This window comes from Tribolium castaneum, chromosome 8 (assembly GCF_031307605.1).
Source record: "Tribolium castaneum strain GA2 chromosome 8, icTriCast1.1, whole genome shotgun sequence".
Classification (NCBI taxonomy): Eukaryota; Metazoa; Arthropoda; class Insecta; order Coleoptera; family Tenebrionidae; genus Tribolium; species Tribolium castaneum.
Window position 1 is genome coordinate 13337339 of NC_087401.1, and position 12428 is coordinate 13349766.

Below are 12428 nucleotides of genomic sequence, written 5' to 3' on the forward strand. Positions count from 1 at the left end.
TAATTTTAGGGACTTCACATAAAAACATGAATGAAACTGTCCTTAAATTCGAAATAAAAATAACTAAAACAAAAAATAAGTTAATTTTCGAACTTTCAAAAAAACTAAAAAACCAAAAATCTCCCTGGGAATAATTAAATTAAAAAATCAAAATCTCCTTAAATCCGCATCTGTAAGCAATTATGACAAAAAAATAATTTTGGATTCAAAAAAATAAAAATAAAAAATAAAAATAAAAAAAATCAAAAATCTTTATAGATCCGCGCCTATAAATAATTGAGACAGAAAATAACCATTATTTAAAAAAACACATTAAAATTTCACTAAATTCGTGACAAAAAAATACCTAGGAATATCAAAAAAACTAAAAATTCATAAATCTTCCTAGATACGCGTCTGGAAATAATTTAGAAAAAAATACTTAGCTTTAGGAATTTTACACTTACAAGCACTTTACAAGCACTTAAAAAATAAATGTGTCAAAATATTGCGTTCAAATATTGTGTTAAAACGTTCCACATTGTAACTTTTGACTTTGACCCAAAAATTTATTTTTGACGAACTGGTACGAGATAATTGTTGTTTTTTTTTCGGCTAAAGTGCGTATACATTTTTCTCTGTCATCAAAATTTACGTAATTAATTTTTCAACGTAAAATTTTCTTTTTTTTATATCATCTCGAAGTACGTATTTTATTATACATATTCGTATTTAGTTTTTGTAATTACAATTTTGAATTTCACTCAAAAAAATAATCAAAAAACCTACACGTGTAAATTCTGCTTAAAACTGACTGTTTTTCATTTATTTATCTTTTTAAAAATTGTGGTCACTCTTTTTCGCTATGTCATTTAGCTCTCTCTCTCTCTCTCCCTATCACTGATTAAATAAATATTGACGTAAATAAAAAAAACAGTACTTACCTGATGTTTCGTCAAAATTAATAAAAAAACAGGTTTAAAAAAAAACACGCAAGTTTCAATAAATCGTTTATTATTTTGCCTTGATCTTAACAAACAATAAAACTACAAAAATAGCAACAATTCGTTTAAAAAATACAATTTAGAGAGTATTTTCGCAAAGTCTTATCCTCTTCTAACAGTCACTACATCAGTGATGATTTATTTTCAATTCTTCCAATTCCCGTTCTTCATCAACCGAATCGCTTTCATCATCACTGCCATGAAGGGACGCCGCTGGCGTAGTCACCCGACTTGAACTAGGAGAAGGAGGCTCTGAAATAGGCCTCGGATATTTCAAAGTCGCGATACCATTGTCCATCTCCTCCTTATAGTCCGGGAAAACGCTGTGGAGGGCCTTCATACGCGCCTGCCGGTAGTACTAACACAAAAAAAAATAAAATAAAATAATTATTAAGCAGCTGCCACCAAAAATTTTCAGTTCATAAATAAAAGAGGGTATCAGATCTAGAAACTATTTTTGACATAAAAAGATGTAATTTTGTATTAAAAAAGTACAGAGAATCAACGTTTTTTTCTATCGAGACTGACAAATGAAAATATCTCTAGAAGATCACAGTAAGAAATACTTCCAATCAATTTTATACGTTGAGTATTTTAACAAACGTTTCTGTATTTTCACTTAGTTTTTGTGAATTTTTCATTCTAGGAGATAAAATACCACAGGCAAAGTCCAATTTAGAACGAAAAAGGCAAAGTAATATTTTTTTTTTATATTTATACTTATATTCAATTTTTTCCGTTTCTTATAATGAACCCCAAGGATCTTAATGATGCAAATAAAATAGAATCGATATGAGATCTAAATGTTGTCAGCTTGCCCAAATTTTTATAACATTCAGTATTTTTCCATAGAAAAATTGTTAATAGTTTAAAATTAATGTGGCTATAATTAAGTCATTTGAAAAGATATCAACGCCGTTTCAAAACTCAATGTATCCTAGAAATGATATTTACAAAATAGCCATTAGAAAATTTTCAAAAATCTAGTGCTCCGTAAATTATGACTACTTAAATAAACATGTTATTGGACAAAAATTACAAATGCTTCAAAATGAAAAAAAAAACTCTCCAGCCAATCGATAGAGATTTTTATTTCAAACAGTTTGGTATTTTTAATTTTTTTCTTTTGAATCACTCTGTATAACGTTAACCGTCCGGTTTGGAAGACAGGTTTTTTAAACTGATTCTTATGCAAAATTTTCTACTGATTTCGAGTCAGAACTTCGATTTTCTGTTTGGAATTTGCGAAAAATTTTTAAAAACATAAAATTAGTCAAATTTTGTATTTACATCGTCATATCTTTGTTCTGAATAAAGCTAGAAACTTCATTTTTTTGCAAAAGATTCCTGAATGAACGTAGATTCTAACGAATGAACACAAGTTTTAGTTTGGACAAAAGAAAACCGAGAAAAATGCATTTTTCTTGTAAAATTTCATATTTGGGTAGAGAAATTTTTGAAATAATTTTTTCAATTTTTTTCAAAATTGTTATTAAAAAACTCATTTTTTCAAATAAAACGACCTTATTTTCCTAACGTCAATTGAAAAAACATCGACATTTATGGTGACTTTTATTAATACAGTTTTTGAAAAAAATCACAAAAAACGGTTTTCACTTTGTAATTTTCATAGTTGGTAACGTAGGCCTGGCAAAATAGTCCACAATTTTGTGAAACTTTAACATTTTATTTCGTTTTTAGCTGATTTATTATCGAATAAGCAGTAAAACAATAATATTTAATTATAGTTTATTATAACTTAGTGAATTATGTAAAGTAACTAAGTCAGTCTGTCATCAAATTTTGAACTTCTTGAATGAAAATGGTCAACAAATAGGACATTTTTTAAAATTAATTGCACAATTTTAACGTATTTTTCCAAAGTTTAGTTGATTAAAAATGAGAATAATGAACAAAAATTCTGTTTTTTGCAATTATTTCGAAAACTGTAAGAGTTAGATATAGAATATGTTAATAAAAGTCTCCATAAAAATCGATATTTCTTTATTGCCATTGAAAAAAACAAGGATTCCATTCGAAAAAACTGTGTTACAGTCATTTTTAATCATGATTTTCGAAAATCATAGTAGCCTTGAAATTTAACAATTGACAATCGTGAATATTTCAGAGACCCTTCGAATCTTTGGTTATAAAACGCAAAAAAATATTTATTTATTGTAAAGAATTCAAGAGCTGTGACAGTTTAATGAAAATTTGCATGAAAAAATTGACATATGTCAAAAACTATGACAGATGAGTACTAACAACTAGAATACGTTTTACTCAGTTTTTTAAAATTGCACAATTTTAACGTATTTTTCCACAGTTTACTTGATTAAAAATGAAAATAATGAACAAAAATTCTGTTTTTTGCAATTATTTCGGAAACTGCAAGAGTTAGATATAGAAGATGTTAATAAAAGTCTACATAAAAATCAATATTCTTTTGATTCCCATTGAAAAAAAACAGAGATTCCATTCGAAAAAACTGTGTTACAATCATTTTTTAATTATTATTTTCGAAAATCATAGTAGCCATGAAATTTGACAATTGACAATATTGAATATTTAAAAAAAAACCTTCGAACCTTTGGTTATCAAATGCAAAAAGAATTATTTATTTATTGTAAAAGATTCAAGAGCTGTGACAGTTTAATGAAAATTTGCATGAAAAAATTGACATACGTCAAAAACTATGACAGGTGAGTACTAACAACTAGAATACGTTTTACTCAGTTTTTTAAAATTGCACAATTTTAACGTATTTTTCCACAGTTTACTTGATTAAAAATGAAAATAATGAACAAAAATTCTGTTTTTTGCAATTATTTCGGAAACTGCAAGAGTTAGATATAGAAGATGTTAATAAAAGTCTACATAAAAATCAATATTCTTTTGATTCCCATTGAAAAAAAACAGAGATTCCATTCGAAAAAACTGTGTTACAATCATTTTTTAATTATTATTTTCGAAAATCATAGTAGCCATGAAATTTGACAATTGACAATATTGAATATTTAAAAAAAAACCTTCGAACCTTTGGTTATCAAATGCAAAAAGAATTATTTATTTATTGTAAAAGATTCAAGAGCTGTGACAGTTTAATGAAAATTTGCATGAAAAAATTGACATACGTCAAAAACTATGACAGGTGAGTACTAACAACTAGAATACGTTTTACTCAGTTTTTTAAAATTGCACAATTTTAACGTATTTTTCCACAGTTTACTTGATTAAAAATGAAAATAATGAACAAAAATTCTGTTTTTTGCAATTATTTCGGAAACTGCAAGAGTTAGATATAGAAGATGTTAATAAAAGTCTACATAAAAATCAATATTCTTTTGATTCCCATTGAAAAAAAAAACAGAGATTCCATTTTAAAAAAACTGTGTTACAATCATTTTTTAATTATTATTTTCGAAAATCATAGTAGCCATGAAATTTGACAATTGACAATATTGAATATTTAAAAAAACCCTTCGAACCTTTGGTTATCAAATGCAAAAAGAATTATTTATTTATTGTAAAAGATTCAAGAGCTGTGACAGTTTAATGAAAATTTGCATGAAAAAATTGACATATGTCAAAAACTATGACAGATGAGTACTAACAACTAGAATACGTTTTACTCAGTTTTTTAAAATTGCACAATTTTAACGTATTTTTCCACAGTTTACTTGATTAAAAATGAAAATAATGAACAAAAATTCTGTTTTTTGCAATTATTTCGGAAACTGCAAGAGTTAGATATAGAAAATGTTAATAAAAGTCTACATAAAAATCAATATTCTTTTGATTCCCATTGAAAAAAAAAACAGAGATCCCATTCGAAAAAACTGTGTTACAATCATTTTTTAATTATTATTTTCGAAAATCATAGTAGCCATGAAATTTGACAATTGACAATATTGAATATTTCAGAGACCCTTCGAATCTTTGGTTATCAAATGCAAAAAGAATTATTTATTTATTGTAAAAGATTCAACAGCTGACAGTTTAATGAAAATTTGCATGAAAAAATTGACATATGTCAAAAACTATGACAGATAGATACTAACAACTAGAATACATTTTACTCAGTTTTAAGAGACGAATTCAAAAATGCAATAAAAATAGGTGGTTACAATTTAGAATTTGAAAGTTGGCACTAATTTCTCGTAGTTTCGGAAGTTCAGCCATTTTGAAAATAATTTAGTTGAACTCAAAATGGTCGATTTGGATTGTATACAAAATTTTAAAGCTCTAGTTTTACTAGAAGTTAAAAAAATCAGGATTACTGATATCGTAGGCCAGTACCTCAAGTTCATTTAAGAGTTTTACGACTTAACGATTGAAAATTTCAAGTTAAAACAAAATCCACCTTATTCCTAAGATTCCACTACAGGACCGAAAGTATTTAAGTTTTTCTTTAATACACATAACTGAACGGAAAAAATGTTAAAAAAAAACACTTCTTTTTTCAGTTTTCAGGTTTTTTTTTAAAAGACTTTCGTCCCTGCAGCCCAAATTGGTGAATCTATCCTGTAAATAACTTTCAAAAACGTTACTCACAACGGCTGTAAAACACCAAGTAAAATTTTTTTTCGTGTTTTTGTAAAAATTAAGATAAAATCCCAATTTTTGTGCAATATTTTGCAAACTTACCACTCCTAGACTCCTCCAATCCAGCATATCGCTCAACCTCTCCGTCCTATTCCTCTGAATGATCCTCTGCCTTCGATTCAATCGTGCAAAATCGTACATATACTGCGCCAATTGTTGCACCGAAGCCTCCAACGAAATATACCGACGATCCACGACATAAATCCCGTAGGACATCGGATCGGCGATATGCTCCTGCATGAAGCACCCGAACCCTGACAAATTCGTCGTAATACTGGGGATTCCCATAACCGTGCACTCAGCCGGCGTGTACCCCCACGGCTCGTAGTAGCTCGGGAAAACCCCCAAATGGCACCCACGCACGAACTCCTCGTAATCCAGCCCGAAAAGCGGGTTCGTCGAGGAGAGAAACTCCGGGTGAAAAACAATCTTAACCCTATCATACTTGGTGTTGAATAAATTACACCGCCGGACACTCGCCAGCACCGGGTCGTTCCAGTCGTCCACGATGTTGTGCGTGGTGACCGGCGGCAGACCGTCCCTCTGGAGGGAGAAAATGCACCGCTTCAGGCGCACCAGCTCCTCCTTTTTGAGCAGATCGTCCCCGGGGAGGTGGCCGCTGAGGCAGACCTCGTACATGCGCCTGCCGATGCGGGTCTGGATGTCGCTGATGGTGTCCCGGAGGCTCTTGGTGACGGCGTGCCCGCGCAGCGACTCCACGTTGAAGTTGTTGGTGCGCGTGGGGAAGATGAGGAAGGCGACGACGGTGATGTCCGGGTGCGTGGACTTGAGGTAGTGGTTGAGGCGGGCCAAGGCCTCGATGAAGATGTCGGCGCCCTTGTTGGAAAACTCGTAACGGCCGGCGATGAAAAAATACAAGGTTTTGTCGAGGTCGAAGTCGTAGTGGCCGTAGAAATGGCCGCGGATGAATTCGTGAATTTTCTCCTTGGAGATGGCGTGCAGGTTCTGGAATTCGTGCAAGGCGGAGAATTTTTTCACGTTGAGGCCGTTCGGAGTGATCACGTCCGGTTTGCGTTTGAGTAAATGCTCGGCCTCAAAGCCTGGCAATATAAAGTAATTATATACAGTGTGTTCCGTCGAAACCCCGCATTGGTTCTAATAATGATAGTCATGTGAAAATTTGTATACGATCATAATCTCGTAGGTCCTGCTTAATGAAAATATTTTCAAGATGGTGGCACTTCCGGTTATACCGGAAGTCGCAATCAACTTTCTTATTTTAAAGGGAAAGCTATATTTTTTATTGCGTTTTTGGATTACTGGTGTTATTTTAAGGTAGTTTTCATAAGCTTTCCCTATACCTAAATTTAGCCGTTTACGAAATATTTAGGGTTTTTAATTTTTTCTTGGATTTGCACCTCCTAGTTTAAAAATCGATAACTCTGCCATTTTTGAAAATTTGGAAATATTTTTTAGCTCATTTGAAAGAGGAAGCCTAGATCTTTCCTTTGGTGTTTTCAAATTTCTCAAAAAGAATAACAAACCCCAATTGTTTAAAGTTAAGTTTTCAGAACTTTAAGCACCCATAAGTCAATTTTTTCAAATGAAATGCCACAAGTTTTATTTCAATAAATCGTAGAGAATTTAATTCTGCATCGATCTGTATTAGCATTCCCTATACTTATGTTTAATAGTTTTCAAGTTACAATAACTTTTTGTTGGGATTGAGAAATTCATTAGCCATAGACCTTTTATCATAGGTTGCCATGGAAAAATGTGGGAAAATAAAGTTTTTAAACCAACATTTAATGAATTTATTTTGTTTTCACAAGACGGACAACACAATTTTGAACAGAATTTGTCGTTTGTTTAATCAGAAACGTTTTTACGGCCAACTATGCAAAAATAGCTGTGGTTAGTAAGAAATTTTCTACAATGTCACAAAAACCAACATAACTTGAAAATTATCACAGATAGGTATAGGGAATGCTAATACCGATCGATGCAGAAAAAAATTCTCCTCCATCTAGTAAAAAAAAATTGGGACATCCCACTTAAAAAAATTAAGTTACGGGTACTTGAAGTTGTCCAAACTTAACCTTAAAATTTTTGGGTTTATTAACTTCTTTTCCAATTTTGAACACACCGGAGAACAGATATGGGCCTTGTCTTTCAATTCTCTAAATATGATTTCGAAATCTTTAAAACCAAGAGAGTTATCGATTTTTTAAGTGACAGGTGCAAATCCAAAAATTTTCAAAAAATCTTAAATATCTCGAAAACGGTTAAACTTAGGTATAGAGAAAGCTGATAAAAACGGCCTTAGAATAACTCAACTAATCCAAAAACGCAGTGAAAAACATAGCTTTCCATTTAAAATAACAAAGTTGATAGCGACTTCCGGTAAAACCGGAAGTGCCACTATTTTGAAAATATTTTCATTGAGCAGAACTCAACGGATTATGGCTGAGCACCAACTTTCAAATAAATATCTTTATTAGAACTTGCAATACTTTTTATGTGTGGTTTAGACGGCACACCCTGTATAAAAAAAACACATATAGCAAATTCGACTAATTTAAAAAAGATGAGTGTTGTTTTGTTCCTTTTCTGTACTTATAGCCCAATATGAAAAAACACAATATAGTAGGGTAAGTCCGGTAGAGTTAGGCCAGCGGGTAAGATGACCCATTGAAATTATTCTGTTACAATCATTTGAATTAATTATAGTAGGCGATTTTATGCCTTTGTCATTGAAAAACTATAACAAACTAAAGAAAAAAATGTGTTCTAAATGAATATTTCTGTTCAAGATATTATTATATGACTAAAGTGTGATTAGCTTATTTTTTGGTTGAAGATTTATTGTCTACGTTTCGCCACCTTTTTTGGGGTTTCTTCAGGACTCTATAGCTTGATTAATTTTAATTATCACAATCGGCGTTTTCATCCAAGTTAAAAACTTAAAAGTTAAAAAGTCGACTCTAATTATAAATTCAAATTTACACATTATACAAATTTTCATCCATGCTTTAAATTTATCGTTATACAACACACAAAACTTAATTATTTTCAGTGATTTATAACTGTTTCGTCATAGTTTGAAGGGTATATTTAAGTTATGAAGTTATTTAACACCCGGAAAAAGAAGAAAGAAGAATTTTTTTAAAAGCAAACACAAAAAAAAGACAAAAAGTGAATGACGTAAAACAAAAAAAATCGAGAAAGATAGATGATTCATAGTCAAAAAAAATTTTATTTAAGATTAAGACTAAACACCGTTTAATAAACGTCCTTGTGAGAAAAAAAAATTTTTTTCAAAATGTTACGGTGTGCTATGTAGGCTCAACTGAAAACGAACACTTCTCCTATATTTTTAAGAAAGTAAAAAAAATAATAAAATTATGACATGTGATTTGGTTATTTTATAAAATTTCATAATATTATATAATATATAATATATAATATATAATATATAATATATAATATATAATATATAATATATAATATATAATATATAATATATAATATATAATATATAATATATAATATTATATATAATATATAATATACAATATTTAATATATAATATTTTATATTTTATAAAATTGCCATTTGAGTTCGAAAAATCAAGCCGCCTAGCGTAAATCCAGTTACCTGTAATATCCGACACTGTGGTAAAAACATGTGCGAGGTGCGTGGCGGCCCTCTCGATGCAATACCTATGATAAATTTGCCTTTTCCCCGCCTCTTCATCCACAACAAACTACAACAAACCTAATAATAACCGCCCGCACACCCCCAAAACCGTCCCTACCTTATCCAAATTATTATAGAAATCTGTATTACCGGCACACAGATACCGACCCAGTAAAGTCGCATGTGTGGTAAACACTGTTGCCACCTTAACCAGTCGTGTCCGTAAAGTTATAAGCCCGACCCCGGCTTGCCATTCGTGAAAATGCGTAACAATTCGGGCCGGTATGCCGTCACCATAGCGATCAGCGCAATTTTTAAAGTTGGCAATGAAATCGGCCACCATATTGCCGAGGATAATGGCGTCGTTGGCTTCGACGTCCAGATGGGGGACTCCCACATTGCATTTTTCCCACAATTCCGTTTTGTATTCGTCGAGTTTCCACGCCGCTGAGCCGATATCCATGAGAATTATTTGGGGATTCCCATCGACAAGCCAACGGCCGGTGTGCACTTTAAAGCCCTTGTCGCGTAAAGCTTGCACGGCTTCGTTGAGCGGGTCCGACCCTGTACATACCCCGCAAACACCAAAGAAAAATTAAACATGAAATTTTGGCACGAATGGTTTTGGAGCACGACGAAGGAGTGCCTCAATTAAGGCTTATAAACCGAATAATATACTATTTTTTCAATTTTTTTTTTTGTTGTTTGTTTTTGTTTGGTTAAAATAAATTCTCTATGACATAAAATTAACAAGATCGACGCCACCCTCGACTTTTTTTCATAATTTTACATTTTTGAATAGTTACAGCTTTTATTAATTTTTGCATCACTCTGTATAGTTAAACTCGAAATTAAACTTAACGTCGAAAAACTTGTCATAATAAAGCAATAAAATGATAAAATTTAACGTATTTTTGTGTTTAATTTAGATAAATGTTAAAACTTGGTATAATAAAGTAATAAAATTACAAAATCTAACGTGTTTTTGGGTTTAATTTAGACACATGTTGCACAAATACGTACAATGAAACCTCCCTTAATGGACATCCCCGAACAACGGACACCTCTTCACAACGGACATTTTTGTAGAAACGTAACAAAACGTATATTAAAATTGCCACCTCTCATTAGTGGACACCTCTCAACAACGGACAATTAAAAATTCCCCATCGGTGTCCGTTGTTGAGAGCTTTTACTGTATTAATATCAGCTTTTTTTTCTAAGTCAAATTTTTAAGTTATTTTTTTATGCTTCAGTACATATTTTTTTGACTTTACACCGTATGTGGGAAATTTAGGTTTTTATAATAGTACGGGTGAATGTACATTTTATACAGGGTGATTTTAAAAAACAGAAGGCACTGTAGAATTTTTGTTTATAGGCAGATTTTAAAAAATTTAATCAAAAAATTAATTAAATGGCTCTTAGTATAAACTGACGCTTTTAAGAGTTTTTTAAATGTCACAGTATATTTATCTTTTCATAATTTAAAAGATATATATTTTTTATATTTTTTTATTTTATTTTTAACAAAAATATTGTTTCAAAAATTAACATATTTGAAAGAATTAATAAAAGTTACTACTGTTCCGCTCCCCTCTTACATTTATGCGCGATTAGGCTCCGCCCAGGTGTGTACTTACAGCAGTTGACAGACTCTATTAACTACTAATATTTTCTTGCTAACTTTATTAATTTTTTTAAAGTAAAATTTTTTGTAAAAGAACAAATTGCACATGTTTGCAATAAAAAAAAACAAAAATCTTTCAGATTGTGAAAAAAAATATGGGCCTTACTTAAAAAAAAAGTTGAACGAATATAGACCAAAAAATACTAAGACATTTAGAAAAATAAATTAAAACACTAACTTATACTACGTCAAAAGCGATTTTATTTCTAGTTTATTATTTATTCAAATTAAGAGGAAATAATTTGAGCAGATTTTAATAACTTAAACTAAACAAAAACAAACAACAAAAATAGAAGGTAGAAAAAATAGTATACTACACTCGTTCTATAAGACATAATTGTGGCACTCCTTCGTCGTGCTCCAAAACCATTCAATGGTAAAGTGGGTAAAAAAGAAAACTGTAATTTATCAACGGGGGAAAACCGTACCTAGGGGCCCCTCTTCGACTTCAGTCCGTGCATGAAACTCCTTATAGGGGCCAATGAGACAGTACTGGTCCCCCATTTCTTCAGTCGAGACGTACGATTTTGACCGAATTACTGTGTAAATCCCCCCAACTTTATTGGCCGCCTCCCAGGCGATTTCAAAAGTCCATCGGTTCTCCTCCTCGGCTTGGGTGCCCCTGTCCATACAGGCCATAAGGTTGAAGTAGGACTCGGAGCGGTAAAACCTCCTCGAAGATGCTCTTTCACGCGACATTTTCACTAGCCGAGGGCAAAAAACCGAACTTTTGCGTCCACTGGACTCGGGAATGAGCACAACGGGTGACTTACCGACGATTTTCAGTCAACTTTTTTCGAAAATAAATCAGCGATCGAGATGCATACTTTGAATTTACGGTACAGAGGGAGAGACAAAGACGGGATATGGGCGGTTGGGAGAGAGGGACAGTGATGGAGAGGGATTATCTGAATGGGAAAAGTCAGAGGGGGGGTTGTAGAGGTGACCTTGGCGCCTATGAGTGGAAAAGAGACGAAAACACACAGATTTTTGTTTTCGTTTATTATCGATAATTCTGATAAGAAATTGTTTAAAACGCAATTGATTTGTTACGAAAGGGCACTATGACCGTTATTGTGGTGTTTGAGGGCTTTTTGTGACGGTTTGAAGGTTATGTCATATGTTTTTTTTTTATTTCAGGACGCACAAGCGCACGTGCAGTTTATTTATAAATAAATAACAATTAAATATTGACCTGTGTGACCGTTTCATTCATTAATTTAGAAATGTTGGGCGTGGGTCCAAACAAATTACAGGAAACTGTAATCCAAATTGGTTGAATTTAAGGAAAAAACTATTTTTATAGACGCTATAAACAAAGGAAAAGCTATATATTTGCTATTTCAAAACCATAAAAACCCTAACGTTGTATTTTATCGTATTACTTAAAACTTAAAACTACGGTGGACTATGAGTTAGGAAACAAAACGAAATAAAAAATGGCGGGACGGAAAGGTTTTTTTTTAACGTCGTTACAATAATACAGTTGT

The 12428-nt window shown here is 31.8% G+C and overlaps 1 protein-coding gene across 1 annotated transcript; it reads right to left on the reverse strand.

The window, feature by feature from the left end:
- Positions 1-976: 976 nt before the first annotated feature.
- Glys (Glycogen synthase) lies at positions 977-11803 on the reverse strand. The gene is made up of 5 exons (XM_968173.5): positions 11367-11803; positions 9367-9812; positions 9207-9315; positions 5631-6649; positions 977-1341 (listed from the first exon to the last, which is right to left on the reverse strand). The coding sequence occupies exons 1-5, from the start codon at positions 11635-11637 to the stop codon at positions 1111-1113; spliced, it is 2076 nt and encodes a 691-aa protein (XP_973266.2). The 5' UTR covers positions 11638-11803; the 3' UTR covers positions 977-1110.
- Positions 11804-12428: the final 625 nt, after the last annotated feature.